The sequence below is a fragment of the Fusarium odoratissimum genome (assembly GCF_000260195.1).
Source record: "Fusarium odoratissimum NRRL 54006 unplaced genomic scaffold supercont1.9, whole genome shotgun sequence".
In the NCBI taxonomy this organism is placed as follows: Eukaryota; Fungi; Ascomycota; class Sordariomycetes; order Hypocreales; family Nectriaceae; genus Fusarium; species Fusarium odoratissimum.
The window spans coordinates 883,159-909,648 of NW_022158695.1; the positions used below are offsets into that span (position 1 = coordinate 883,159).

Here is a 26,490-nt window from a genome sequence, read left to right on the forward strand (position 1 = left end):
GGGGGGCAGGGCGTCCCACATTGGGGCGGGAGAGACGGAGTCACAAAGGCACCTCACCTCAAACTTGGACAGCACTTTGCCTGTGATGCCCCTCAAGGCATGGATGGAAGGGGAGGGAAGAAAGCTTAGGACCTTTATCCTAAGTGATAAAAATAACTAATCTCAAGGAGTCCTAAATCTACACTAACTAAAGCTACCTAAATATTTTTATCACTTAGCATAGAGGTCCCAAGTTTTCTTGCTCCCCGAGGCCCCTCTCCCGGCTTGTGCCATAAGCGCGGACAGATCATTTCCCTTCCATCCATCCACACTCATGCTTACACTGCCCACTTCCCCAACCAACGACAACTCGAACCCCAGATAAAGATTGCGTCAATTTAGTATTTGGCATAGATAAACAACTCGGCGCAGACCGGAAAGAAGTATGGGCCAAGTCAAGTATTTGTAAATTGAAACATTGAGCACATACCAAGCCAGTATTGCTCCTTGTTGAGTTGCATGTCATGTACCTAAGGTGTGTAATGTACATACAGGGGCCCTGCGCCATGAGGTTGCTGCAGCATGTCCTGATAGTCATTGGATCCATCCATCATCCATGCTAGCATGAGGCGTTGGAAATGGGGCCTCTGATCCCACCCATGCCCATGGATGCGAGTGATATGATCTATGAATACCCTCAGATACGACAAGACTATTGAGGATATCGCCTATCGTACCACATCTCTGGTATACTTGCCGCAGGTGGATAGAGTCTCGGCATTTTATCCATTCAACTCAACTGGGTCCTTCTCCCAACCCTGAAGATTCCGCAGAGCTTGAGATCGTCTCGTAAGCAAGCAGATCAGACTGAAAAGTTGTGCTGCTTCAAAAGATGTATGATTGGAACCTTGGTGAACTTCATGGAAAACTGGCACTTTCAATGGTGGAAACGACGTAATGCATGATATGCCATGAAAATGTTTATAGTTACTACAAATACGATTGAATTCCAAATTCTTTGCAATTAGCTTAGCTAGATGATATATTTCTCAATGCCTTGTTCTACCTATTCGAGGAGATACCGTGAGGGAGAGCTTGTGCAGTCCACTAGGGTAGCAGGAAGATGTTCTCGAAAGAAAGAGAAGGAAATTTGATTGAAAGTACTGCAACTCTACATCGGAAATTTTTGTATCATGTGGCCATGATGATGGACCGCTACATCCACAAGAGCTTTATCGCTAGTATGTCGCGGTGAGTATTGGGCCAAGGTTTCTCTTCCTTGCACAAAAATAGAAATAAACCACGGGGCATGATGGTAGATTTCAGAGTGAGTCAAGGGTTCACAAGTTCGAAGAATATCACAAGGACTGGACGGAAATGATTTGTCATGCTGCCATCGATCAATGAGTCTATTTTTTGTTTCTCATACTGGTGGGATTTTTGCATAGGGCGTGAGAAAACATTTACTCCTCAGGGACTATCACATGTTAGCGTAAAGAAATTTCAAGCAGAGGGTTCATGACTTACTGTCAATGTCTCCGCTGTCAATGGCCTCGATAATAGCCTGGGGAGGCTTGCCGTCGACCTGGCAGCCAACACTGTAGGCGGTTCCGAGAATCTCCTTGACAGTACCAGAGAGCTCCTTGGCGAAAGACTTGTATCGCATGGTGCGGGCGATCTCGATGATCTCGTCAAGGCTGACAGACTTGTTGTGCTTGATGTTCTTCTCCTTCTTGCGATCACGAGGAGGCTCCTTGAGAGCCTTGATGATCAAGGAGGAAGCGGTGGGCACAACCGACACGGCGGCCTGACGGTTCTGGATGGTGAGCTTGACAGTCACGCGCAAGCCTTTCTGAACACAATTGTTAGCATACTCTAATGTGCAATGGGATTGAATGCCATACCCAGTCGCCAGTGGCCTTGGCAATGTCTTCTCCGACCTTCTTGGGGGAGAGACCCAGAGGACCGATCTTGGGAGCAAGAGCAGAGGAGGCACCGACCTCACCACCAGTGGCGCGGAGGTGGCTACAATATGTCAGCTTCAATGTGTCCAAGAACTGCGATTGGAATCTACCTACATCACCTTGACCTCATTGGGATCGAACTTGGGAGCTGTTCATCGTGTAAGCAGGATAATCGTGCCTGATATTCAGGAGTGAGACGAACGCATTTTGTGTCGTGAAAGTCGGCAGAGGCTCGAGGTTTGCGTGCCGGAAGTAAGGAACAGGCAGGTTGATCGAAAAGAAAACTTGAAGTTGTCGCGAAATATCAAAACTAAAAATGCAAGGTGTGGGCCCCACCATTTGGACCTGCCCTAAACACGATATGCTGAGTCAGCGAATATCACGTGCTATCATCATTCGCTCCCTCAGAAGCATCACAACGCAACGAGGCACCTAAGATTATAGATCTGCGGAGGGCTGGCCTCGAATTTTGATTATTATAATGTCTCTTAACTAACATCATGGGCTTATGAGAACTGCGTCGTCACTATCTACGCCCCGTCGTAAGACTTGATTTTCCATTGACTTCTTGAGATGGCAGTACGTCTGCGATAAAGTCGTTTGTTGGCCACCTCAATTAGTACCGCTCACAGCAAGCCTAGAAAGTTTGTTAGCTCGACTCGATATGGGCAACATACGGGGTTCAAACTTACTTCATCAAGTGGTCCATGAAGGTCTGCAGAGATACGTCGTCTGTGAAAATTGTCTGAGCAGTGGTGGCTCCTACACCACCATATGGGCCAGTGGTGTGTGTAGTAGATGGGTTGAGCTTGGACAGGAGGAATCGAGCCTGAGAACCACCGGCATCGCAAACAATAAATCGAGGAAGAGGAAAGCGGTCAGTGATGAGATCCTGGACGGGTTAGTAACAGATTAAGAGTGGCTGAGGGTGAACTTACGCGAGCATCCTCCTTGGGTTGTTCCAACAAACCAGCAAAGTTCTCATAACCTTCTTGATCTTGGTAACCAGCTTTTCTCCATTCAGCAATTGTTTCACCGTGGAAGATGAGAATGTGGAAGAAAGTATCGAGAAGCAGGATGTGAGTTGGTTGGATAGAGGCAGAGTCCAAAAGAACTGGCTGGCCGCCATCCTGGTCGAAGGTGTAGGAGTCCAGGGTTGGCTGAATCATCACGAGTGAGTTGCTGACATCTTCATGGTTGAGCACGTGACGGTAGAAGGCTGTTTCATCAGGAGAGTTGTTGAAAACCTGCAGGAACTGGCTTCGTCTGAGATGGAACATGAACTGGGGGTATAACGTGAAGTTCTTCTCCAGTCGGAAGGATGAAGGATCATCTTTCCTGTAGTCCGCGAATCTGGAGCAGAGACGAATCAACATCCTGTCAACCCAGCGTAGGACATCAGGGCCATCATCGACCTCGGCCTTGAACACAGCAATTCGTGACATAAGGACAGCGGCGGCCTCTTGGTCGAAGGACTGCGCGATTGCTGGGTCCCCAGCAGGGCTACTCAGGTTGCGGGCGACAGTCGTGACGCGGAGGTGGAACTGGCCCGATGAGTGCTGATAGTACGTCAGGAACTGCATCATGCCCTTCTGCGGTGCTTGTTGATGTGTGGCAGGACCTTGGCCGGCAATCTCAAAGTAGATTCCGTAGCTCGATTTGGGGTCGATACCGCACATCTTCCAAGAACATGTGTTGCCAATTCCACATTCAGTCTCGCCCACAGAGATCGACTTCTTGTTGAGAGAGACTGCGTGTCCAATAAGACCTGTGACCTTCAGTTCCTTTGTGGTCAGAACTTCCAACACTGCGTTGAAACCCATGAGTAGATTATCATCGCCATCCTTCTCAAAGATTCGCACAAAAGATTGTTTGAACATAGAAGAAGTGAAGCTATCAGTCAAAATCATATGACCACCGGTTGAATTGCATAGGCCCTTCATTTCAAGGAGACCGACCTGATCCAGACAACCAGCAAAAATGTCAATGATGTGACCATTGTGTGCCGTTCGTTTGGCCAAGTTTTCGTAAAACTATGATGAGACCATCAGAATGAGTTCAAAAGAGTGGAAGTGCTGAATGACACACCTTCAGGGCCTTTTTGTAATACTTAACGTTGTCTCGATCAATATCATGGTGGGATCGAATAGGCTCTCTCAACTCGGGTCCCACGACCATGCCAGGGCCTTCAGTAGCAGGGCCTCCGGCAAATAGCATGATGCGCCCACCTGCATTCTGGAAAGATGACTCCAAAAGACCGACGGCAACGCTGAGGGCGACTCCGGTGCATCGAAGGTTACGTCTGTCATTCGCAACTGGCCAGGGGTCCTTTTGAAGGGATTCGAGAGCCTTGGTCAGCTGGAACTCGGCCTGCTGGACAGGGAGGAGGAAGCGAGATGCCGGGCCGGCAGGGAATGGACGACCAGGCTGAGGTTGCATGCCGGGTCGTACGCCGGAGGATGACAGACCAAGCATCTCCTGGACTTGTTTCGCAGCATATTCCTTGCTGCCTCGGAAAACATAGGACTTGGCGCATTCCTCGTAGCCAATCTCGTGGACATGAGCCTATACAGGCATTAGTGGCATAACATCTTAATGGGGGGGGAATGAATGGTATACCATTGTGCCATAAGTGATGAGACCAACAAGAGCGTTCTCGGGAAGCAGACTCAAACTCATCACAAGCGATTCTTTCAAAGAGGCGAGGCTGTCAGCCTCCTGGCACATATCGACGACATAGAGGAAGATCGGGGGCGCAGGCGCAGGTCGGGAGAGGCGATATTCTATTGTGGTATTCGCAGGATGAAGTTCGGGGGGGATAGCGTTTGCAGTAATGTCCTTGTAGTGCGGTGGAAGCTGATTTCTCGAAAGGCAGAAAGGGCAGATCCAAACTCTGGCACGAACATCGACTTGACTTCAGTACCAGGTCAGCATATGAAACTAGAGCAACCGTTTAGAAGGGCATCATACCAGAACGGGTTCAATACAGAGCGACAGGGCTGTTTGCATGTAACAGGCTCGAAATGGAGGAGAGGAGTATCGGGCTTCTCCTTTAACGGGGTATAGAGAGCGCCAATGGGCACGACGAGTCTAGAGGCTTCCTGTATAATGTGAGCTCAAGATCGAGCGCCATGAAGCTGTAAACATACCATACGGGAGCTGGGAAACACATTCCAGCTCAGACGGACACCATCACGGTCCTCGACCTCGCTCCATTGCTCCTTGAGCGTCTCGTAATCCATGGTCGGGGTTGGCTAAATAGCAGGCGCTGAGTGGGACGTTGAAGAAGAAGTTATTATAGGAATTGAAGGTATAAGGTGAGTATGCCAGTTGGGTTGCCCTGCAGAAGAAATGCAGATGTTGGACGCTGAGATAGCAACCAAGGCTAGGGATGGAGCTATGTGTTCACAACGAGACTCAGGCTCTGGCCAGGTTGATTGACGACCTTACTTAGTGGGGCAAGGCTGAGAAGTGGCGCTCGACGCCCCGATAGATACTACTGTGTATACGTTATTTAGGCAGGCAAGAACCATATAAGTTTACCTAAGGTAGGTATGACTTCCAAAGTAATACGGGGTAACTTTTAATTATTCTCAAATATCCTATAAGAATATTATTATTTTTCAAATTTACTGTCCAAAGTTGATCAAAATATTCCATACATCTTCACTTACCTTAAGGGCATTACATTTACAGCCTACTAACTAATCTCTCTTATCTTTAATCTTCTTGCCTACCTACTACACATGGAAAAGTCCGCAGCAGTCACCGAGCCTGAGCCATCGTCGCCCATCGCAGTCTTGACTGGTGAGACTCTAGAGCATCATGTAACACTACCACCTTATTCTGGGCCTTCTATCCCATCAAGCGCTGTTTCCGCTCCGGCTTCACAAGCCATAGCAGCCCATAAAGGCCCAGCACGCTTGCCTGGACTACCGCGAGTTGATTACCGTCTTTACTCTCCCCCTCTCTTCAAACTCTCCAACGACTATAAGACTCTCTCATCACGTGCGGAATATTTATCGGCCAAGCCCGAGGCGCTTATCGCTCTCATCCGCGCACAAGCCTCGGTGCCTCCCAAGCCCCAGATTCACATTCGAGGGAGTCGGGGGCGCAAAGTCGACTTTGACATCAAACTTAACCTTATGAGCCTACTAGTCCCGGATGATGATAACCAGCGTCTAGACTATCTTCGATGTGTTGGCGATGGGGAGCTAGCTTACCGTGGAGGTCTCAAACCTGATGCCCTTCCTGAAGTCGGCGATGCTGGGTTGGATGAATGGTGCCGCCGTTTCGTTCAGGATCCTGCTTCTGTCAAACTCTTTACGCTTGAACGAGTGGTCACAAATCTCGATACAGCATGGCTTGAAGGGCAGTTCCGCAGCCTCGTGGCAGCACTCAACTACCGTGGCGTAGTTGATGTCAGCTTCGTGGTTACCCATAGCCGTGTCGTGATACAGAACCCGGACAAAGTCAATCAGTTCTTCACTAGTGTGACCAGCCTGTTCTCTGGCAAGCACAAATACGAAGTGGTCAAAGCCGTCTGGCCATTTGCTACAGCGAAGAACGGGGAGCCTGACAGAAGGTGTATTGTTCAGAGTGAGGAAACTTGGTGGAGAGAGTGGAGGGATCCAATCAAGTATGCTATCTCACAGAAGCGTCACGGTTGGGTCACAGTTGAAGACAAGCTTGAAGCTCTAATGGAAGGCAAGGGGCATGAAACAGGAATTATTGATTGGGGCCCGGAGAACATGGGGTAATGTGCTATTACGGAATCTCAATGAGGTGTTCGTCAAGTGAACGGCCGACTGCTCCAAGGGCTACAGCATTGGCCCTTTTTAATGTTATAGTATTTTAACATACGGTATTAAGTGACTAATAGCCAATGACAAATACAACCCTGGTGATATAGTGCCTTTTACTTGCTATCAAGGGGAGGCAACAAAACTTGGGACCTCTATCCTAAGTGACAAAAAGCAGTAGCTAAACTTGGCATAATTTAGTGTAGATTTAGGGGATCTTAGACTAAATATTTTTAGCACCTTGATTCAATGTCAGAAGTTTCCTTGCGCCCCGGGGGCTATCAACCTAAGCAAGCTCCATAGCCAGCTGAAGATGTCTCCAGTTCGATATTCTTAATACTCACACATAACTAACAGTGAGTCACACCGCAGGCTTGCTCCGCCACGGGCCAGTTTGAACTTGATGATCCCAGAGTAGCAATGACAGACAGGCCGCAAATTGCCTGAAGTTTATGAGTCAGTGGCCATATATCTCTGTATTACCTGTCAGCCTTGCGAAGGGAAAATGAAGCATTAAAGAAGTGAGGTAAGCCTTCTTTTTGTTGGCAACTTCAAACAATACGCAAGACGACCCCTCCGCCGATCCTCTCTATCTTACCCCTGGGACGTTAGCAGGGCCCCCCACTACACTTTCAACCCAGCTTATCTTCTTTGAGGCATAGCGCTTCCAGATCACTTATCATCATTCAGCTCATATATACCCGGAATCTGGAGAATCTTATACAAGTTATGGAGAAGACAGAACAAACATCACTGTATGGGTTCGACTCGCATGAGACTGCCCTATGTGTTATCCCTCCTCGTGGACTTTGGCTATCAGTGGATCGCCTGAGAAGTCTTTATGATAAGGCATATTCAGCGTGGCCTCCTCACGTTAATCTTATCTACCCATTTGTCCGGCCTGAAGTGCTGGGGAATGCAGCTCAAGCACTTGAAGGGCTTGTGATACAAAATCGGCCTCATCTTGCACTCAATGTTGCTGACTGTTTCAAACATAAAAATCGCAACACTATCTTTCTGGGTTCGAACTCAGATTCTACTACAACCGAGCTCTCAAAGATCAGGGATATAATCTACAATGCTCTTGGCCGTTCACATGGAGCTCAAAATGAACGCTTCGTTCCTCATATGACCATCGGTCAGAGTGAAGACGCCGAGGCTGCCCCCCATCATTTTCTCCTCGAAAAGGCCCGCCTCTTGGCACCGATAGAATGGGAAGTGAAAGAAATTGCTATTCTTATTCGCGACGGCGCACTTGCGCAAGGCGGAAGCGGACCACGGCCTATGAGGCTTTGGGGGACTCTAGATCTTGAATCGGGAACCTTCCATCGGATAACACCGCCTCAAAGTTTTAATGATCATCTAGACGAAATGTCTACTATTGCTTTCCAGCCATGCTATCACTCGATCCAGTCTTCAGGGGCCTGGGAAATGGCTGAGTCGACAAACACATCTCCGGATACCAACGAGGTCATCCTTGAACAATTGGTTGTTGCTTCTTATAATGTATTGGCAGAGTTTGAGTGGCCTCCTCAATCATATCGGCATCCAGCTCTGGTGGAAAATCTGCTCTCAGCTCGTGCTGCTGCCGATATTGTTGTTCTCCAAGAAGTCACAGACCATTTTCTTCCTGACCTCCTCGCCAACAAGGATATACGTAGTCGCTATCCTTTCGTCACTCATGGGCCCCCAGATCAGTCCGGTATTGGGCCGCTACCTAGCCTCCTGAACACTGTCGTCTTGAGTAGATTTGCGTTTGAATGGCACTATCTCCCATTCCATAGGAAGCACAAAGGCTGCACCGTGGCCCGGTTTCCCGGCATCGGCACACGAGATGTTGACGATGAGAAATTCAAACCTTGGATCCTTGTGGCGTGTCATCTGAGCCAAGGGCTTACTGACGGCGCCGTCGCCACCAAAAAGAAAGAAGTCCAGAAGATGCTCGATTATCTGTCTGCCACCTTTCTGCAACATCCATGCATCATTGCTGGGGACTTCAATCTTGCGACTTCAACTTACACCATTGGTGCTGCCAAGAAAAAGCATGATATTTCTGCCCAAACTGTTCGTCACTTGCGAGATATTGACCGGGCTATCTCGGATTCTGGCTTCTTAGATACATGGCTGGCAACGAGACTGGAGTCGGGCGAATCTTCAGACATAGCTAACGAGAAGAGGAACGTCCTAGACTCTTTCCAGGGAGAGCAAGGCGCTACTTTCGACCCACTGACAAACACACTGGCGTCTGATCTTGTTGGAAATGGGTTGAATAACAGACCGCAGAGATATGACAAGATCTTGATCAAGGCAAATGGTCACTATAACCCGCATGGTTTCAATACGTTTGGTCAGACAACCTTCGAGTCACCGGAGCAGGGCGGTCCCACATACGCCAGTGATCACTGGGGCATAAGATGCCTTCTGGTAAAGTCGTCACCTTCTGATATGTCTCGATCTTGTGTTCCTGAGATGAAAATTGCACTTCAACAACCTCCTCCTGGCTTGGCTAACAGCGAGAGCTTGGAGGACTTCTTGGAAGGTCGTGGATGCTTGCCGAATGAGCAGGAGAGGACCGACCGGGTTGAAGCGATCAAGACCCTCGAAATGGTTCTCAAAGATGCTACATCCTCGATTTCAGAGAATGATTCCCGATCTGGGCCTGCATTCATTGTGGTCCCAGTTGGCTCTTATGGCCTCGGCGTCTGGACGAGTTCTTCTGATATTGACTGCCTGTGCATTGGCCCATTCAGCTCAAAGACATTCTTTGCATTGGCTGTTCAAAGGTTGAAGCGAGCGACGACCTTGGGCGTCAGAATCTTGCGACGAGTTAAGGCCAATTCAGGTAACATGCTGGAGTTAGAAGTCAATGGCATCAAGGTCGATCTCCAGTATTGTGCAGCTGCATCGATAGCTGAGAGGTACTATTGACTCATGTATATATTCAACAGGGAAACTGCTAACTCTCGAATATAGATGGCCTGAAGTTATGAAGCGCCCAGCCAGCGACCCAGCGTTTGCTTTGTCTTTCCAGGCACTTGCTAAGCTTAAGCCTGTTCGCGATCTGTTCTACCTTCGCCGCTCACTTCCAGATATGGTACAGTATCGAATGGCGCACTTGTTCATCAAATCTTGGGCCCAGGCGCGAGGTATTTATTCGGCAAAGTTTGGATTCCTCGGTGGTATTCATATTAGCGTCCTCCTTGTACCGGTCTGTAAAGCACTGGCTTACGAGAATGAAACTGTAACCCCAGCCGACATTGTCGTCACATTCTTTCATTATTACTCAGAATTCGACTGGAAGAACTCGATGGTTTTTGATCCGTTCTTTCACAAAGAATTGAGATATAACCGAACATTCCGAGAACCCCTCTGCCTGATCGGTTGGCATGCCCCAGCACTCAACACTGCCCCTATCGCGTCTATCCCAACAGTGGCCACCATTTCTTCTGAGTTTGGTCGTGCCAAAAGGATGCTATCAGATGATGACTGTATCTGGGGTAAGCTGCTCGGTATTGAACCCGAGACAGCTCTAGGATCAGTTCAAGCCCCAGCAGCTACAGAGTTTTTGCATGCATTCAAAACATACATCAAGATTGATGCGCATTACTGGGGCCCGTCGCAGGAAAAGAGTGGCCGTTTCATCGGCTGGCTTGAGTCGCGCTGTGTTATGCTACTAGTTGGTAAGCGCGTCCCTTTCCTTTGGCAGGATGTATCATATTGACATTGTCTAGATATAAACAGGAAACTGAAGCATCTACTCGCACGCATTTGGCCATCTCGGTTCTTGGATGTGTCCGCTGGAGCAGAGACATCTGGCGCAGAATATCATGGTTGTTACCTCATTGGCCTTGCATGGGACGATGACTCAAACAAAGAAGATGCTAAGGAGGTGGGTATGGCCATGCAGACAGTACTGCAAGACTTTGAAGCGAGGATTCGCCGAGACGAGAAGTACTATGACTCTCAGTTCTGTTGGATGAGTGCAACTGTCGCAAGGGCTCATGATCTTGGTACATTGGAAGTTGATCAGAGTCTATGGGGAGAATATGGGGGCGAGACAGATGATGACGAATCCGATGAAGAGCTCGACGAAGAGGAAGATTTCGACGATGCTGAGGAGGAATCAAAAGGGCATAAGAGCACAGGGCCTGGGTCCAGAGCTGCGGTTGTGGGCAAGACACCAGGGCTGGGCAAGTTTCGCACAGCTGCTGATGTGCTCAATCGGCTTCGCTGGGACCCCAATTTCGATTCAGGCGACTACATCATTGGCTACGAAGACCGCTTTCTCGGAGCTCGTGAGAGGGCAGTGGAACATTGGAAGACGGAACAGACTGATGAGGAGTTTATCCCGCAGCACCGCATACTCTACTTCAAACGGAGGGAGGACAATGTCATTGTGTGGGAGCGACGGACGCGGATTGACGAGATCTTTGGCAGTGGTGTCAAGATTGATAGGTGAAGTCTGTACATGACTTGTCATAATCGAATTAAGGGCCCTCAAATCACAGCAGAGATCGACACAGGAACATGGATCTGGTCTGACAGAGAAGCAGGCTAGCGCGTGTGAAGTAAATTCGGTGTGCCGCGTTGCGCAGCTGCGAGACAGATGGATATGATGCATGTGCATGTGCTAGATTAAGTAAATTACTTATTAGATTATGTATATACATGTTGTGTCGAATGGCGACAAACAACTTGCTCGTATCTGGTTTCGGGCACCACTGCATGGTAAGACCCGAGCGAGGCCCGAGAGTGGTATCCTGTCATTGTCAGGGATAGCATTAAGTATCATGGGGAAGTGTGCGACAATCGGTTGCTATCACCCAATAACCTCCAGAATAAGCCCCAGCATCGCCTTTGCGAGGCCAGGTAATTTACAATGCGGGAGTCTCCGAGGCCCAAGACATGGAGGAAATGCAAGATATTGGACGACGAGAGTGAAAATGCCAGCCCACTTATGGGCTCTCCAAAAGGCTTGGTTACCAGATGACAGCTGCCATCTGCTGGGAACTAGGATTCAAGTCCCAACTGGCGTGGCGCCAAATTCCAGGAGATTGGACTAACAGTTGCATCACATGCATGATGACGATGACCTCTATGGCTGGCAGTTGAAGGGCTGCTCTCATTCTCGCCGTGGCATGTGGTGAAGGAAGTATAAAACCTTGCATGATGACGCGCTAGGTACGTGGGGGGTGGGACTGTTTCATGTTTCAATCCATCCGTAGAAAGAAGGCAGTAAAGCCCCCCTGCACATATCTCCGGTCCCTCCCACATACGAAGACCACCTCGACTCGAATTGAAATCGCATCAGCCTCACTTTCGGGTCCACGGATAACACCATCGTGGCATTGCTGGCTCAGACCCTTGAGGATGGATAGAGTATAAAGCTTCCGGAACCGTTGATCGGTTCTCCTTCAGGCCTTTGAAGCAAAAAGCACTCCATCTCAACTTGAATAACATCGTCCTCCCCACACGAGCCAAGTGACCTACACAAAACTCTCAATTACTTTCTCAGCACCTTCACCATGGCCGTTGTCGAATCTCAGTTGCCTGTCAACAGTTGCTGTACTGCCTGTTGCAAAGCAAACGATCTCGGAACTCACGACTACTGCGGCACATGTCCCAGGTGTCCCTCCTGATGACTCTGCAACTCGCCAGTCGCCTCTGTAGCCTCAATAAACGGGCCAGAGGACCAAACAATGTTTTTGGCTGCGCTGCTGTTCTCAAATTACTTTTGCTCGACTCCTGATTCGCGTGGCTGCCCAGCATCTTTGAGGATCGCCAGGACTTGAAATTGGATTGAGCATGGCAGTAAATGAGGGGGGAGATGGAATAGCAGGTGAATAAATCCTTCAGGCTTCATACACTGTGCCTCGGGCAAGATCGGGGAAACCGGTTGGTTGGGTGAATCAAGATGGTGACAAGATATTGATGATAATCATCTGGGATAAACATCCTGGAACCAAGAGCGGAACTGCTGCTATAGGTCGGCTAGCAGCACACGTCGTTCCATTTCTCATCAGCGTGTCCTCGTCCATAGTGCCTAAAGGTTCAGGCTCATAATTACCCCCTTTGCCCTATGCTCAGGAAGCCAAACTGGAAAACACAGCGGCGATGGAAGTCTTATCATATTTGACGTACTTGCCTTTGCCCTTGTCGATTTCGTGATACCGGTCCCAAAACCGCTCGTAGAGAGGCTGCAATTTCTGGCGAATGTCCTCCCCAAACATTCGCCGGACTTCCCGCTCCATGCTGTACGATTTGTGTCGAGAAACCATGTCGTCAAATGCGCTGTTGAATTGCGTGAACTTCTCTTTGATCCTGTCTTTGTCTTTGCTTCCCAGCCCCTTGACGATCGAAGTAGAGTCGACAGGTCCAGAAGTTGGACGATGCGCACGATTGGTATGTACAGTGTCGAACAGGTGGACGGAAAGGTCTTTGCAAACATCCGTATAAGCTGCCGTTGCCTTTTTGCGCCATTGCTCGAGAATGTCAAGTTTGTTCTCCAGCAGCCCGCTAAGTTCCGAGTTCTGAACCATTCTTCCAATGATGACAACGCTATTGGCCAGAAATACTCCAGCAACAGCTCTGCTCTTCATGAGCACGCGTGACTTCTGGTCCAAACCAGAGAGGAGCATTTCGATAGTATCAGTGCAGTAATGCGAAAAGATCTCTTTACCATCCGCTCCTATATCGAACGATGCTAGACTGGGAATTGCATCGGTCGAGCGTCCGCTAGCCGCCGCGTTGGAGTTCCATCCGCCATCCCCTAATGATATCATTATGCTCGAGATGGGGCGTAGAAAGTGTACCATCGTCTGAAGGCGCTGCATTGTCTCCGAGACGAGGGATATTGGAGCGCCATCTGAGGGTAACATCTGTAGCATGCTGATCTTGCGCCTGGTCTCGTCAAGGAGCTCCGCAAGGGACGACTTGGCGGTCTCTCGAACAGGCTTCAGGGCTGCAGCGAGTGCTCCTTTCAATTCTCCGGTGCGTGTTTCGAGCTTGCCTGAAAGAGCCGAGATGATCTCGGTGATTTCATATGCCAGATAACAGTCGGTGTTGAGGTGATTTTTGATATGAGCATTGAGTTCACGCAACGTTCGGGCAAGCTCAGCCATCGCTGCCTGGCAAGTTGACTGGAAGACCACACCCCAATCCTCACGCGAGAAGACACTGCACACATTGTCGTATTCGGAGACAAAAAGGCCCTCCATAGCTTGCGAGTAGGTCCCTATTCCGTTGGTCCCCGCACGGTAGACAGCATCTGGGCTCTTCTTCTTGGCGGTGTTGACACTTGCGGCAGCAAGGTTGGCCAAGGATGTTGAGAGGTATGGGCCGCGTACCTCTGCATATATATGGGCGAGCTCAGAGGATCCGTTGTGGTGACTCTCGATGACATATGAATAGACCAGACCGAGCCGGGCTATTTTGTCCTGAGGTAGTGTTGGGAAAGGCTTGTCTTTTGTGATAAAGTGCAACGGCTCGACGGATCGAGGAGTCTCTGCGCGCAGCAATGTTTCGAAATGGGACTCCAGCTGACTATTGCCTGACTTGATGAGTCGTGTTAGATCGGCCATCGTTTGTTGGTTGGCGCGCAAGTTGGAGGCTTTCATCTCGTTCAAGGCCTTGCCTAGACGTTTGATAGAAGCCAGGTAATTGGAGAGACCGGCCTTCTCGGGGCCGACTCGAATGATCTGCTCTTCGTCATTCTTGCTATCTGCAGGTTGGCGCAATCGGTCAATGGCGGCCAGGACTGAATCAACGTCTACCCAATGGTTAGCCGTCAGCATTGGCTGGACATGGACTCTGTTTCTTACTATTTCCCAATATTTGCAGTCGCCTGGTCTCTCCGTTCAGAGGTCCTGCAACATCTTGGACACTCTTCCCTGTCGACTCGAGTCGGTTGAGGCACGATTGAATCTTCTTGGTCAATTGCGTCGTCTTTTCGAGCCGCGAATTGAGGACGTCAACCTCAGCCCTTGCTTCTTCATCTAGAGCGGTATGCGCGTTGCCAGAGAGTCCGACCGACATTGTGCACGAACACCGGTGAATAGCATCCGTTCAGGTAGTGGGGTGGCTTATGTGTGGTAGTATAGGAAAAGCGTCGTAGGAGAGATCATTAAGGTTGAGAGTTATGAGTGCTCCGCGTGGAGGACCATGGGGATCCCAGCATAAGGCAATGGCACGGGCAGGCTTGGTGTATGTACGGATACGTTACCTCCCTCTTGAGACCTGGACCTAGGTCGTTACGGAAATTGGACTAGCTCCCTGACGAAATAGGGTCCATTGTAGCCACACATCAGCCACCTCTGGAGGCCAGGTTTAGCTACCACTTTACGCGAAAGAGACGCGTTCTTTGGAAGGGAGCGCGGGCAGGGCCAGCAATTTCGAGCAGCCCCCTAGCAACGCCCCGCCTGGTTTACTTTCACCCCTCGATCTGATTACCGTACAGTACCTTAACCAGGTTCCATATCGGCATCACTTTTGACCAAGTCGCTCATTGTAACGACAATACAAGGAACCGCCGACATGGATTCTTTTATGCTTCAAGATGAAGGCGTGCGCGACCGCATACGTCAAGCGGAGGAATTCCTTGATCCCAGTATGTCCACCGCCCGTTCTCCAAAAAGATCGGTCGTTGTGCCTAGCTAACTCTTTTCTACAGATGATCCTCAAGTCCGAAGTTATCGATCCGATATTATTCTTATGCTACAGAAGAACCAGCGTCGATTGACCGTTAATCTCGATCATGTGCGCAACCACAGCCCGGACCTCGCACAGGGCCTGCTACAGCAACCCTTCGATTTCACTCTGGCTTTTGATCAGGCCCTGAAGAACATCGTCCAAACCATTCCGCAGGCGCGACCTGACCAAACCGCAAAAGACACCATTTATTATTGTGCTTGGGCTGGCAGCTTTGGCTTGAACGCTTGCAATCCCCGTACATTATCGTCTCACCTCCTCAACTACATGGTCTCTATCGAGGGCATCGTGACTCGATGTTCTCTCATCCGCCCCAAGGTCGTGAAGAGTGTTCACTACAATGAGAAGAAAGACATGTTTCATTTTCGCGAGTACCAGGATCAGACCATGACCAACGGTGTTACCACTTCAAGCGTCTACCCTCGCGAGGACGACGACGGTAACCCACTTATTACAGAGTATGGCTTCTGCACATACCGAGACCATCAGACCATCTCCATCCAGGAAATGCCCGAGCGAGCACCTGCAGGGCAGCTCCCTCGCGGAGTGGATGCCATTCTTGACGACGACCTCGTCGACAGTGTGAAGCCCGGCGACCGAGTGCAGCTCGTCGGCATTTATCGAACGCTGGGCAACCGTAATACCAACCACAACAGTGCTCTCTTCAAAACGATGATTCTGACGAACAATGTTGTCTTATTGTCTTCAAAGTCTGGAGGTGGTGTGGCGACTGCAACCATTACCGATACCGACATTCGTAACATCAACAAAGTGGCCAAGAAGAAGAATCTTCTGGAGTTGCTCTCTCAATCGCTTGCCCCCAGTATTTACGGTCACGACTATGTCAAGAAGGCCATCTTACTCATGCTTCTGGGTGGTATGGAGAAGAACCTCGAAAACGGAACACATCTGCGTGGAGATATCAACATTCTGATGGTCGGTGACCCGTCCACTGCTAAATCTCAGCTGCTACGTTTCGTCCTCAATACTGCACCGCTCGCGATTGCGACAACTGGTCGTGGCTCCTCGGGTGTTGGTCTCACTGCAGCAGTAACTTCCGATAAGGAGACGGGTGAGCGCCGACTGGAGGCCGGTGCCATGGTCATGGCTGATCGTGGTGTCGTTTGTATCGATGAATTCGATAAGATGTCAGACGTTGACAGAGTTGCGATCCACGAAGTTATGGAACAGCAGACTGTTACCATCGCAAAAGCTGGCATTCACACATCGCTGAATGCTCGCTGTAGTGTTGTTGCTGCTGCTAACCCTATTTTTGGCCAATATGACCCTCACAAGGATCCTCACAAGAACATCGCACTACCTGACTCTCTGCTCTCACGTTTCGATTTACTGTTTGTCGTCACAGATGACATCGAAGATACGCGAGATCGACATGTGTCAGAACACGTCCTTCGTATGCACCGATATCGCCAGCCAGGAACTGAAGAAGGCGCTCCTGTGCGTGAGCAAGGTGGGCAGTCCCTGGGGGTCTCCGCTTCAAATCAAACTGAGTCCCAGGGGCCAACCGAAGTCTACCAAAAGTATGATGCAATGCTACACTCTGGTGTCACTATCACATCTGGTCGGGGCTCAAACAAGAAGCCCGAAATTCTTAGCATCCCATTCATGAAGAAGTACATCCAATATGCCAAGACGAGAATCAAGCCCATTCTGACACAAGAGGCTTCTGATCGCATCGCTGATATCTATGTCGGTCTACGGAACGACGAGATGGAGGGCAACCAGCGAAGGACCAGTCCTTTGACCGTCCGTACTCTGGAAACCATCATTCGTCTTGCCACAGCACATGCCAAATCCCGCTTGTCAAACAGGGTGGAGGAGCGTGATGCGGCTGCTGCAGAGGGTATCTTACGCTTCGCTCTTTTCAAGGAAGTTGTTGAAGAATCGCGGAAGAAGCGGAGAAAGACTCAAACGGTTGACTTTGCATCATCTAGCGACGAGAGTTCCAGTGATGACGAAGATGACGATGGTGGCATTGCCAATGCCACGCAATCAAACAGGTCGACTTCGAGGGCTACACGCAACAGCAGTCGCCTCCAAGCGAGAGAAGCCAGTGACACTGCCCGGTCCAGCAGAGAACCTGATGTTCCTGAGGATGACTCGCAAAGCACATTGCGACGATCTAGCCGGCGAACACAAGACCAGTCACAATCGCAGGCTTCATTTGCATCGTCAATTCCAGCCTCTCAGCTACCATCCTCGAACCAGCTAGAGTCGCAGGATGGCGACGAGGACCTTGCCAGCGGTGCTGCTGCACTGGCAATTGACGATACTCCCATCAGCTCTGAGCGACTGACAACCTTCCGAACAGCCCTTGGTCAGCTTCTCAACACAAACCTGTTTGAAGATGACGCGGCCGAGCTGGACGCAGTCGTGGAGGCAGTGAATAAAAAGATTGGGAACCGTCGCGATGCATTTGATAAAGGAGAGGCCACAAAGGCGCTCCAGAAAATGGGAGAGGCAAACCAGATTATGTAAGTCTCTTTGTTGCAATTATCCACGCGTTGACTTACTAACATTCATTTCAGGTTCACAGAGGGAGATCTTGTGTACAAGATCTAAATCTTGTAACGTGTCGGCAATACGAGGCGATCGACTGGCGTTGGGGAAATTTTTTTTGGTGCATCTATTGGTAGGCTTGGTACTACTATGAAGTTGATAACGGCATGGATAACACGAGGTTGGTCGAGTTATGTAGTTAATGATTGATGCCAGGTGAATAGAATTCCGCAAGGCCTGTAACGGCCTCTCTCAATAATCGAGACTTTGATTCTGGGAGCTATGACCAATTTGTGGACAATAAGCCTACCTACCTACCTATGGTTGAACTGAACCCAGAGGAGGAGGAAAAGGCTAGAATAAGAGAAACTCAACCTTTCCCGCAGATATTGAGCCAAGCATCAATTGTCCAGGATGTGCTAAACAAAGAGTCTTTGATTGAATTCATGAGGTGCATTTTTGATCAGCAACCATAAGTTTTGACAATATATATTCTGTTCTGTACGTAACCTTACGTGTACCAACCTGGGCAGCAGTTCCGATATGCCCAACCCACCATGGACACCGCCTAATCCAAAGTCACTTAGAATTGCTCACTCATCCGTTCCTTTGAAAGTTGGCCCATCTCTTTCTCGGTAACTCTAGCCTACATAACGATTCTATAACTGAATCACAGCTTGTACTAGAGTCACAGTAGTTACCAGCAAAAAAACCGACCCTGGTATAGCAAACCTAAGCGTCCGGACCCCTGTTCTTTAGGATCCGATTCGTTTTCATACTCAACACCCTGACCGCAAACTCCACCAACTGTTGAATATTTCTATTCCCGACCAGTCTATGAGCTGAGACTGTACAGTTCGGCAGTAGAAAAGACGTTTATTTATCGAATAGCCAGTGTCTCTACAGCGAGTTTATACCGGTTCAAGGCCTGTCTTGCACCCTTTCACACAACTGGTCATTGCCGTTTCTTTGTCTACTTATCTCACTATTGATATCAGGCGAGAAGCCATATCTCACAAGCACCATGGCAGATGTAGCCGAAACTCCAGAAATTGAGCTGCCTACTGACAGCAAGGAGGCTGTTGTTGTAGAGGAAGAGAAAGACATAGACCAAACGAATTCTGAAGATGCAGAGGAACACAAAAACGGTGATGAAGGTGCACCAGGCACTGAACCAGAACCTGAACCAGAGGCAGAGGCAGAGGCAGAAGCAGATAAATCCCCAGAGCATCCCCCGTTGGCCATAATTGAGGGCAAGGCCAGCGACTCGTCAGGCGAAGAAGCTGTCCCAATCGATTTTTTTACGATGGGCATGTTTATAATTGGTGAGAAGATTCATTAACCTAGCCAGCGCCCTTGTCTATAAAACTGTTGCGTTACTCAGAACAGACACTAACTAACTTGACTGGAAAGATGATATCGACTTCATTCCGCCAACTCCGCCTGTCAAAGACATCCTTGGTGGCGCTGGCACCTACTCGGCCCTTGGAGCTCGCCTGTTCTCACCCCCGCCCAAATCTGCTTCAGTTGGCTGGATTGTCGATCAGGGCTCAGATTTCCCGCCTTCTCTCTCTACGCTCATCGATAGCTGGTCCACCTCGGCTCTGTTCCGTCATGACGGGCTTCGGTTGACCACGCGAGGCTGGAACGGCTATGAAGGCACTGCCGAGAAGCGAGCTTTCAAATACCTGACTCCCAAGAAGCGCTTGACTGCCCAGGATCTTACACCAGCGCTGCTTAAATCACGATCGTTCCACCTGATATGCTCCCCAAATCGATGTAGGGATCTTGTCTCCGAGATCACCTCACTTCGAAAGAAGGTCGTGCCCCCTGAGACATATACCAAACCCATCTTCATTTGGGAGCCTGTGCCTGATCTGTGTACCCCTGACGAGTTGCTCAATTGCACCAACTGCTTACCTCTTGTCGATATCTGCAGCCCGAACCATGCAGAATTGGCTGGGTTCATGGGTGACAGTGGACTTGATCCAGAAACAGGTGAGATTTCTACCATTGCTGTAGAACGAGCCTGCGAGCAGCTTCTTGCAAGCATGCCTCTGCAATCATTCTCTCTTGTTATCCGTGCTGGCGAGAAAGGATGCTACATCGCGAAGAATGGAGGAAGAAAGCGAGGCCGTGACCCCAAGACGACCAAGCGACGAAAAAAAGATTATGTTAGGGGTGGCCTTCAGCCAGATACGGATATGGAGGCTTTGTTTGCCGGCCTTCTCCAAGATGCCGATGGGATTGTGGCTCGCGAAGAGATCGAGGTTGATCCTGGTGTCGAGAAATGGGTTCCCGCCTATCACACTGACCCATCCAAGGTGGTTGATCCTACGGGAGGTGGGAATACCTTCTTAGGCGGCCTCGGTGTGGCTCTGGCCCGAGGCGAGAGTCTCGAGGACGCTGTAGCCTGGGCCACTGTTGCCGCAAGCTTCGCCATTGAGCAGGTCGGTGTTCCAACGATTGGTAGAGACGCTGAAGGCCGCGAGGCTTGGAACGGACATAATGTTGAGGACCGTCTCCGCGAATTTCGCGAACGTCTATGAATGAAATGAAACATTGGATATACTATATTATGAACTATATTATAAAAATAGGATGGGTGATAGGGATTTTAGAATAATAAGAATAAAGCACATTGGACATAGGTTATTTAAGCTCGAGTCAGCCATCAACTGTTCTAAGTAACCCATTTCCCACACAAATCTTCAAAGGTCTGGTACCTGTCTAGATGTCTGGGTTTGCGTCTATTATATCAGTCGGCATTTGATTGCCCGGTTCCGGCGTTGATGGAATGCCTCCCTACGTCTTGTATGGACAAAAGCAAGCTGTTGCGATCCTTACCCAGCTTGGGAGGTGTTCAATTCTTGTCACGCCCCTCTAGGTTAGCCAGTCTTTAGCGCATGGTCGATTTCTGAAATATACTTAGACAGTACTCACCCCCACAGCACTCTGAGGCGCTGGTATAAAGTATATTTGTCGTACATTACATGCTGCTTCCCCTGTCCCTGGAATAGTCATCCCTATTTGGATCTTGAACCTCCTGGACCGAGCTCCAATCACCTCACCTCGTCTCATCTTCAATATCTAAGTACCTATTCAATTGTTTGTTAATTAACTCTCTCTTAGCTTGCATAGCTAGCGAAAAAGAAACAGCATTGGATCACTCAATCTCTAAGCTTGCTGTTCTCTCCCATTTCTGCTTGGCACTAGCTACCTACGACCTATAACTCGAAAGCTACTCGCCGTTCCGTCTTGCGCAATCCTCCAAAGCAACTATCCTGTTGCCTGAGCACGTCGCTGCCACCCGATCAACTATTCTTTCAGGGGCCCAGGCATATCTTCGGCTTCCTTTATTTCGAGCAGAACGCTTTCAGTCCGCTGCTTCGACTAAATAATAACCCAACGGGCGATTATCCAACATGGCTGCTAATAGTCAGATGCACAACCTGACTACGCTTATCAAGAGGTAAGCTCTTTACGCTCGTTGCGTTGTCAGTCCGAAATGCGCAGACGCTGATAAAAGTCATCCAGGCTTGAAGCTGCAACTTCGCGCCTCGAGGATATCGCTTCTTCGACCGAGCCTCCTGCCGATGCCGCCGTTCTCAACCAGGCGATACCTTCACCTCCGAACCCCTCCTTAGCCGCTCCTCCTCCTCCAGCCGCTTCCGATTCCAAGGCCACTACTCCCGCTGCCGCGAAGCCCGAACCTGTCGCCGAGCCGCTGCCAGAATCTATCGAGGAATTCGATGCTTTCCTGAACACTTCCGTCGATAAATATGTGAAGTTGAGCCACCAGCTAGGAGGATTGGTCGCTGAGCAGGTACGCGCAACCATCTGAAGGATTATGAATACGCAAAAACTTCTAGGGGGCAGGGACTAATCATGGTATAATATTAGGCTGCGCTCGTCAAATCTGGTTTCCAGGAGCAGCGCAAGTTTCTCCTGATTTCCACAAAGGCGAAAAAGCCAAACCTCTCCGGACCTGATCTGCCAGTATATGAGAGCCTCATCAAACCCATCAACGAGGCACTGATGGCTGTTACCGAGCTCAAAGACGCCAACCGTCCTAGCCCTATGTACACGCAACTCAGCACTGTCTCCGATGGTATCATGGTTCTTGCATGGGTTACCATTGACACTCGCCCCTATAAGCACGTGGACGAGTGCCTTGGCTCGGCTCAATTCTTTGGAAACAGAGTTTTGAAGGAGCAGAAGGATAAGTAAGTCAGCCTCTTGGCTTAAACAGATCACCTTTAACCAGATTATCAGGGACCCCAAGCAGATCGAATGGGTTCAGAGCTTCTATCAGATGTTCCGCGACCTTGCCGATTATGTCAAGCAATACTTCCCAACAGGTATTCCATGGAACCCGAATGGCCAGCCTGCTCAGGAAGTTCTTAAGTCATTGTCTGCTGGTTCTGCGCCTGCTTCCGCTCCCACTGCCCCGGCACCTGCTGCTGGTGGTGCTCCTCCACCACCACCTCCTCCCCCTCCTCCTGGCCCTCCCCCTGTCCTTGATATCAAGACAGATGATGCTCCTGCGCCTGCATCATCTGGTGGATTCGGGGCTGTCTTCTCAGAGCTCAACAAGGGCGATGCTGTCACTAAGGGTCTGCGTAAAGTGGACAAGTCCGAAATGACGCATAAGAACCCATCTCTTCGCAGTGGCTCAACGGTTTCAAGTGGCCAGAGGGGTAAGAGCCCTGCTCCTGGCAAGAAGCCTAAACCCGAGAGTATGCGTATCAAGAAGCCAGCCAAGAAGGAGCTAGAGGGCAATAAGTGGACTATTGTATGTTCTATGTGGGAAAAGTATTGTAGCATGTTGTTAACTTTACCAGGAAAACTACGAGAAGGAGGCCGAGCCAATTGAGATTGAGGCCTCACTTACACACTCGGTTCTCATCAGCCGTTGCAACAACACCACCATCATTGTCAGGGGCAAGGCCAACCAGGTCACAGTCGAGAATTCTACCCGTCTGTCCTTGATCGTTGATACCCTTGTTTCGACAGTCGATGTAGTCAAAGCCAACAACTTTGCTCTTCAGGTTATGGGCACTATCCCAACCGTCATGTTGGATCAGGTCGACAGTGCCCAAATCTACTTCAGCAAGGAGAGCATAGGAACCAAGGTTTTCACCAGCAAATCAGCGGGCGTCAACCTCAACGTTATTTCTGGCGAAGACGATGACTACAAGGAGGTGCCCCTGCCTTCGCAAATCTGCTCCTATTACGACGAGTCTAAGGGAGACTTGGTCAACGAAATTGTGGCCCATGCCGGCTAAAGCAGATGGCATATACCTTGGATCCGCATATGTAGGAGTAGGATAGGTAGGATATTCAGACAATTTTCTGTGGTGTAGTTATTTGGGCCCGCATCACATGTATCTAGACGTGTAATGGCAACTAAGACTGGGGGTGAAGGGCGCCTCTTTCTAGAATCTTGGAACTTTTATCCGTCATTGGTTTGGTTGTGTAATCTATGCTGCCTTTGCTAAAAACATGTCGCTCTGATATCTAGTGCCATCTATATGGCATCGCACAAAAAGACGGTCAAGTCTAGAGTACATTGTCCAACAAGTAAAAACGCCGTTGATCTGAACCGCGACAGTATGCCAATCCATTCAACAGCAAGAGACTCCTTCCGCCTGAGATATATGTTGTGTGTATATTTACAGTTTAGCCTTGGGGGGCTCAAGAGTAGGTGTGAGCAGCTCGCGCATATCGTTAGCTGCCTCGTTGAGGTAGTAGCTCATGCGGTCGCTGCCCAGACCCTTAGAAACGACATTGAAGTTGAGACTATCGCCATGTTAGTAGAGTTAATTTTCCATTGGACATTTGGGGTGCAATATATACCTGTTCTCGTTGATCATGTAGGCAATACCAAAACCAGCATCGATGACCTGGCTCCAGCCATAACCGTTGAAGAACTCTGAGCTGAGCTGAGAGGTGGACAAGTGCCATGAGCTGGAGTAGCTGTATGCGGGATCCTGGTAGATGGCAGGGACCTCTTGGCCGGGCTCGAGAAGCTTCTTAAGACCGAAGAGATGTCGATCAACCCCCTTACCATCGGAAGCGGCGGTGATGTATTCAACGTGGGCATTGATGGCTTTGCGAAAGAGATCCACGCGTGTCTTGTCGTCAATGGAGGAATCAGACATGGACTTGACCCAGGCAACAGAGTCGTCAGAGACAGTTCGACATGTCTCAGTACGTCCAAGTTGGAAGCGTCGGACAGCAGCCGACTCATAAGTAGGTCGACTCTTGCCATACATCTTGTAGTAGGCGAGTTGGATAATCATCTGAACGTAAGCATCGGGAGAGCACTTGAACTTCTTGATGAGGCCCTTTCCGTAACCCTGATAGGCCTGAACGGCAAGCTGGTGCTTGCTGATGACATCGTTGAAGTCCTTGGTTGCGCGATCAATCTCGCTCTGTACTTCTTTTGTGATATCGAACTTGACGACTTGTGGTTCGGGCAAGTTGGATCGGATGCTGGGATCAGAGAAGTCGAGCTTGTTTCCAAAGATGAGGTCGTTGACGTAGTCGTTGAGGCGATGAGTGGGAGTACCGTCCATCATGGAGTGCTCGCCCATGAAGCCAGAAGTGCCATTGTCGTTGACAATGAACTGCAGAGGCTTGTCGTACCAGCGGTTGGCACCATCACCGTGCCAGTATTGGTGAGCACGCTCCTCGAGTGTGACTGGCGCCGCATCATCGAGGCAAACCACGAAAGAGGACGACTCAATGGCCTCGAGAGCGTCCTTGTTCTTGGGGCTGGCCTTGAGCAAAATGTCACGAGCGTCAGTCCAGACATCTCTGTTCTCTGAGGTGAGAGCGCCAACAGCAGGAACGCGTTGGGCAAGCTCATAGACACGCTTGAATTGCTGCTCAAGCTCTGAAGTATTGAGCTGCTTTCCGTTAACCTCGTGTTGGATCTTGAAGAATTGGTTCTTGCGAATAGCAATAATGTGCTTATTTTCCTCAGGTGAGAACTTGACAGGGTAGTCGGCTGGCTTAGCCGCAACACGGGAAGCGTTGAACATCCACTTGTAGCTGTCCATGCAGATGGGCAACTTCTTCATGTACTCTGGCTCCAGGGTGCCGGCGTCAACCTGCTTCTTGAACTCGAGGGCAGAGGTTGTGATGGCAGCAGCTCGCTTTGCGGGGTCTCTTCTTCGTCGGTCGTCCCGGTGAGAGTAGAAGTAGCTGACATAGGGGACGACGGGATCGCGGTATGAGAGATAGGCTGCATCGTTCCACCACTCGTAAATCCAGTTCTTGGTGTTGGGGTCCTCGCGCTTGGCCACCAACTTCTCCTGAAGCTTGGAGCCTACACCACCAGGGCGCACAAACTCCTCGACGGCCTTCTTGCTTGCCTCGTACTCGCTGGCAGACAGTAGGGGGTGTAGTGACTTGAGATAACGCTTCGCAGTCTCCTCGAGTGTTGGGACGGGCAATTTAGGAAGGGAGTCTTGCCATCGCAACATGGGTCCTTTGGAGTGGTTCTCAACATAGCCTACTCATAATTTGTATCAGCACGTTGGGTCCGAATATTTCAGGCCTGTGGAGGATAGCGCATACCTGAGGAGGCGGCGGAGCTGTTGGCTCGCTTTGTGGGTGCCATGATGAGAGTTTGTGCCTGTTTTTCAGATTGTCAGATGCGTTGATCAGTCAGAGGAGACGATTTTCATGGTGAAATGGGTGAAAACGATCGACTTGAGCGGAAGAGCAACTATGATGCCTGTCCATCTGTCTATCATGGATCCGGGCGGGTGGAGCATTCGATCACAAGCAATCCTAGGACCCTAGTTCCTGTCGCCCGCCAATGACTCGGCATCCAACCATCAGCAAGAGGATAGAGGATAGCCGATGGATTGCCATGCCTTTCTCTTTGTCGACCACATGTGAAGATGCCTCATAAAGAGCAAAGGTGTAGTTGTCATGATGAGGGGGTTGACTTACAGCGCGTGTCTTGGTGAAGTTACGGAAGCTGTTCCTAAGGGCGGGCGAGCGGGCTGAAGTCAACAACATGGCCAACGCGAAAGACAAGCGATCAAAGAAGAAGAGTAGGAGACGTCGAGACGAGAATCGAGAGAGTTGGGGTAGATATGTATGCGACAAATATTTGTCGGGGCTCTATATTAGAACAGGTAACAGTGCCGGTTTCGCACACGACGCTTATTGCTCTGGCCTCGGCTCAGAAGACGGCAAGCTTCCAGAATGGAGTCAATCGTAGAGTAGGGGACAAGGGTCACCAGATTAGACTGGATTGGATGGACAGACACGATTGATATCAATCCAGCGCGAGACTTGTTATGGAGTAGTTCGTTGACAGCCAAATACGACGTCCCAACGTTTGCTTGTGACCGAGACGTCACCCGCGCCCCTCAAAAGCCTTGGGCCGAGGTACGAACTTTCAAGGGCCGACGGGACTGGGGCAGGGGATACGCTTTCCAGCCAATCATGCATCTCTAGATCCACCGTCTCCGAGGCAATCACTTGAGCCTCTTCTG

General features: G+C 49.8%; 10 protein-coding genes across 14 annotated transcripts in view; 5 read left to right on the forward strand and 5 right to left on the reverse strand.

The window, feature by feature from the left end:
* The window catches only part of FOIG_06683 (uncharacterized protein), a 7,789-nt gene extending 7,708 nt beyond the window's left edge, over positions 1-81 (reverse strand). The window contains exon 1 of the mRNA XM_031205847.1: positions 58-81. The gene's annotated coding sequence lies outside the window, so the exon portion shown is untranslated. The remainder of the gene's footprint in view (positions 1-57) is intronic.
* Positions 82-724: 643 nt separating this feature from the next.
* FOIG_06684 (60S ribosomal protein L12) lies at positions 725-2,279 on the reverse strand. The gene is made up of 5 exons (XM_031205850.1): positions 2,146-2,279; positions 2,058-2,091; positions 1,884-2,004; positions 1,507-1,831; positions 725-1,456 (listed from the first exon to the last, which is right to left on the reverse strand). Exons 1-5 carry the CDS (start codon positions 2,147-2,149, stop codon positions 1,443-1,445), a joined length of 498 nt encoding a protein of 165 aa, XP_031064574.1. The 5' UTR covers positions 2,150-2,279; the 3' UTR covers positions 725-1,442.
* A 12-nt stretch (positions 2,280-2,291) lies between these two features.
* On the reverse strand, positions 2,292-5,418 carry FOIG_06685 (protein transporter SEC23). 3 transcript variants are annotated; one of them, XM_031205851.1, is made up of 7 exons: positions 5,093-5,418; positions 4,914-5,044; positions 4,563-4,857; positions 4,032-4,508; positions 2,882-3,976; positions 2,636-2,835; positions 2,292-2,580 (listed from the first exon to the last, which is right to left on the reverse strand). In XM_031205851.1, the coding sequence occupies exons 1-7, from the start codon at positions 5,183-5,185 to the stop codon at positions 2,556-2,558; spliced, it is 2,316 nt and encodes a 771-aa protein (XP_031064575.1). In that variant the 5' UTR covers positions 5,186-5,418; the 3' UTR covers positions 2,292-2,555. The 3 variants fall into 3 exon arrangements, with proteins under 3 accessions (XP_031064575.1, XP_031064576.1, XP_031064577.1); XM_031205852.1 differs by having other exon boundaries at positions 2,355-2,835; positions 5,093-5,358; XM_031205853.1 differs by having other exon boundaries at positions 2,382-2,580; positions 2,636-3,976; positions 5,093-5,358.
* Positions 5,419-5,499: 81 nt separating this feature from the next.
* Positions 5,500-7,022, forward strand: FOIG_06686 (uncharacterized protein). The gene has a single exon (XM_031205854.1). The coding sequence runs from the start codon at positions 5,690-5,692 to the stop codon at positions 6,701-6,703; it is 1,014 nt and encodes a 337-aa protein (XP_031064578.1). The 5' UTR covers positions 5,500-5,689; the 3' UTR covers positions 6,704-7,022.
* A 108-nt stretch (positions 7,023-7,130) lies between these two features.
* Positions 7,131-14,247, forward strand: FOIG_06687 (uncharacterized protein). 2 transcript variants are annotated; one of them, XM_031205856.1, is made up of 4 exons: positions 7,183-7,271; positions 7,436-9,663; positions 9,719-10,425; positions 10,477-11,568. In XM_031205856.1, exons 2-4 carry the CDS (start codon positions 7,475-7,477, stop codon positions 11,202-11,204), a joined length of 3,624 nt encoding a protein of 1,207 aa, XP_031064580.1. In that variant the 5' UTR covers positions 7,183-7,271; positions 7,436-7,474; the 3' UTR covers positions 11,205-11,568. The 2 variants fall into 2 exon arrangements, with proteins under 2 accessions (XP_031064579.1, XP_031064580.1); XM_031205855.1 differs by having other exon boundaries at positions 7,131-9,663; positions 10,477-14,247.
* FOIG_06688 (exocyst complex protein EXO70) lies at positions 10,558-14,962 on the reverse strand. The gene is made up of 2 exons (XM_031205857.1): positions 14,566-14,962; positions 10,558-14,513 (listed from the first exon to the last, which is right to left on the reverse strand). Exons 1-2 carry the CDS (start codon positions 14,777-14,779, stop codon positions 12,829-12,831), a joined length of 1,899 nt encoding a protein of 632 aa, XP_031064581.1. The 5' UTR covers positions 14,780-14,962; the 3' UTR covers positions 10,558-12,828.
* Positions 14,963-15,050: 88 nt separating this feature from the next.
* Positions 15,051-18,471, forward strand: FOIG_06689 (minichromosome maintenance protein 3). Its single transcript, XM_031205858.1, has 3 exons — positions 15,051-15,350; positions 15,414-17,946; positions 18,001-18,471. Exons 1-3 carry the CDS (start codon positions 15,278-15,280, stop codon positions 18,032-18,034), a joined length of 2,640 nt encoding a protein of 879 aa, XP_031064582.1. The 5' UTR covers positions 15,051-15,277; the 3' UTR covers positions 18,035-18,471.
* Positions 18,472-18,536: 65 nt separating this feature from the next.
* FOIG_06690 (uncharacterized protein) lies at positions 18,537-20,637 on the forward strand. The gene is made up of 2 exons (XM_031205859.1): positions 18,537-19,296; positions 19,385-20,637. The coding sequence occupies exons 1-2, from the start codon at positions 18,996-18,998 to the stop codon at positions 20,518-20,520; spliced, it is 1,437 nt and encodes a 478-aa protein (XP_031064583.1). The 5' UTR covers positions 18,537-18,995; the 3' UTR covers positions 20,521-20,637.
* Positions 20,638-21,007: 370 nt separating this feature from the next.
* On the forward strand, positions 21,008-23,593 carry FOIG_06691 (uncharacterized protein). Its single transcript, XM_031205860.1, has 5 exons — positions 21,008-21,443; positions 21,509-21,797; positions 21,875-22,197; positions 22,247-22,766; positions 22,816-23,593. The coding sequence occupies exons 1-5, from the start codon at positions 21,397-21,399 to the stop codon at positions 23,257-23,259; spliced, it is 1,623 nt and encodes a 540-aa protein (XP_031064584.1). The 5' UTR covers positions 21,008-21,396; the 3' UTR covers positions 23,260-23,593.
* On the reverse strand, positions 23,327-26,346 carry FOIG_06692 (carnitine O-acetyltransferase). 2 transcript variants are annotated; one of them, XM_031205861.1, is made up of 4 exons: positions 25,940-26,346; positions 25,559-25,616; positions 23,831-25,493; positions 23,327-23,773 (listed from the first exon to the last, which is right to left on the reverse strand). In XM_031205861.1, exons 1-4 carry the CDS (start codon positions 26,006-26,008, stop codon positions 23,647-23,649), a joined length of 1,917 nt encoding a protein of 638 aa, XP_031064585.1. In that variant the 5' UTR covers positions 26,009-26,346; the 3' UTR covers positions 23,327-23,646. The 2 variants fall into 2 exon arrangements, with proteins under 2 accessions (XP_031064585.1, XP_031064586.1); XM_031205862.1 differs by lacking the exon at positions 25,940-26,346 and having other exon boundaries at positions 25,559-25,938.
* Positions 26,347-26,490: the final 144 nt, after the last annotated feature.

Coding starts and splice junctions, on each gene's coding strand:
- FOIG_06684 (XM_031205850.1), bottom strand. Junction 2,005..2,057: donor CCCAATGAGGTCAAGGTGAT/GTAGGTAGATTC, acceptor GACATATTGTAG/CCACCTCCGCGCCACTGGTG. Junction 1,832..1,883: donor CCAAGGCCACTGGCGACTGG/GTATGGCATTCA, acceptor AATTGTGTTCAG/AAAGGCTTGCGCGTGACTGT.
- FOIG_06685 (XM_031205851.1), bottom strand. CDS start 5,185: ATGGATTACGAGACGCTCAAGGAGCAATGGAGCGAGGTCGAGGACCGT. Junction 4,509..4,562: donor TCATCACTTATGGCACAATG/GTATACCATTCA, acceptor ATGCCTGTATAG/GCTCATGTCCACGAGATTGG. Junction 2,581..2,635: donor TTCATGGACCACTTGATGAA/GTAAGTTTGAAC, acceptor CAAACTTTCTAG/GCTTGCTGTGAGCGGTACTA.
- FOIG_06686 (XM_031205854.1), top strand. CDS start 5,690: ATGGAAAAGTCCGCAGCAGTCACCGAGCCTGAGCCATCGTCGCCCATC.
- FOIG_06687 (XM_031205855.1), top strand. CDS start 7,475: ATGGAGAAGACAGAACAAACATCACTGTATGGGTTCGACTCGCATGAG. Junction 9,664..9,718: donor GCTGCATCGATAGCTGAGAG/GTACTATTGACT, acceptor TCTCGAATATAG/ATGGCCTGAAGTTATGAAGC. Junction 10,426..10,476: donor CTGTGTTATGCTACTAGTTG/GTAAGCGCGTCC, acceptor GACATTGTCTAG/ATATAAACAGGAAACTGAAG.
- FOIG_06688 (XM_031205857.1), bottom strand. CDS start 14,779: ATGTCGGTCGGACTCTCTGGCAACGCGCATACCGCTCTAGATGAAGAA. Junction 14,514..14,565: donor ACTGCAAATATTGGGAAATA/GTAAGAAACAGA, acceptor ACCATTGGGTAG/ACGTTGATTCAGTCCTGGCC.
- FOIG_06689 (XM_031205858.1), top strand. CDS start 15,278: ATGGATTCTTTTATGCTTCAAGATGAAGGCGTGCGCGACCGCATACGT. Junction 15,351..15,413: donor GGAGGAATTCCTTGATCCCA/GTATGTCCACCG, acceptor TCTTTTCTACAG/ATGATCCTCAAGTCCGAAGT. Junction 17,947..18,000: donor GGAGAGGCAAACCAGATTAT/GTAAGTCTCTTT, acceptor CATTCATTTCAG/GTTCACAGAGGGAGATCTTG.
- FOIG_06690 (XM_031205859.1), top strand. CDS start 18,996: ATGGCAGATGTAGCCGAAACTCCAGAAATTGAGCTGCCTACTGACAGC. Junction 19,297..19,384: donor GATGGGCATGTTTATAATTG/GTGAGAAGATTC, acceptor TTGACTGGAAAG/ATGATATCGACTTCATTCCG.
- FOIG_06691 (XM_031205860.1), top strand. CDS start 21,397: ATGGCTGCTAATAGTCAGATGCACAACCTGACTACGCTTATCAAGAG. Junction 21,444..21,508: donor CTGACTACGCTTATCAAGAG/GTAAGCTCTTTA, acceptor AAAGTCATCCAG/GCTTGAAGCTGCAACTTCGC. Junction 22,767..22,815: donor AGGGCAATAAGTGGACTATT/GTATGTTCTATG, acceptor TAACTTTACCAG/GAAAACTACGAGAAGGAGGC.
- FOIG_06692 (XM_031205861.1), bottom strand. CDS start 26,008: ATGTTGTTGACTTCAGCCCGCTCGCCCGCCCTTAGGAACAGCTTCCGT. Junction 25,617..25,939: donor ACTTCACCAAGACACGCGCT/GTAAGTCAACCC, acceptor TCTGAAAAACAG/GCACAAACTCTCATCATGGC. Junction 25,494..25,558: donor CAGCTCCGCCGCCTCCTCAG/GTATGCGCTATC, acceptor AATTATGAGTAG/GCTATGTTGAGAACCACTCC.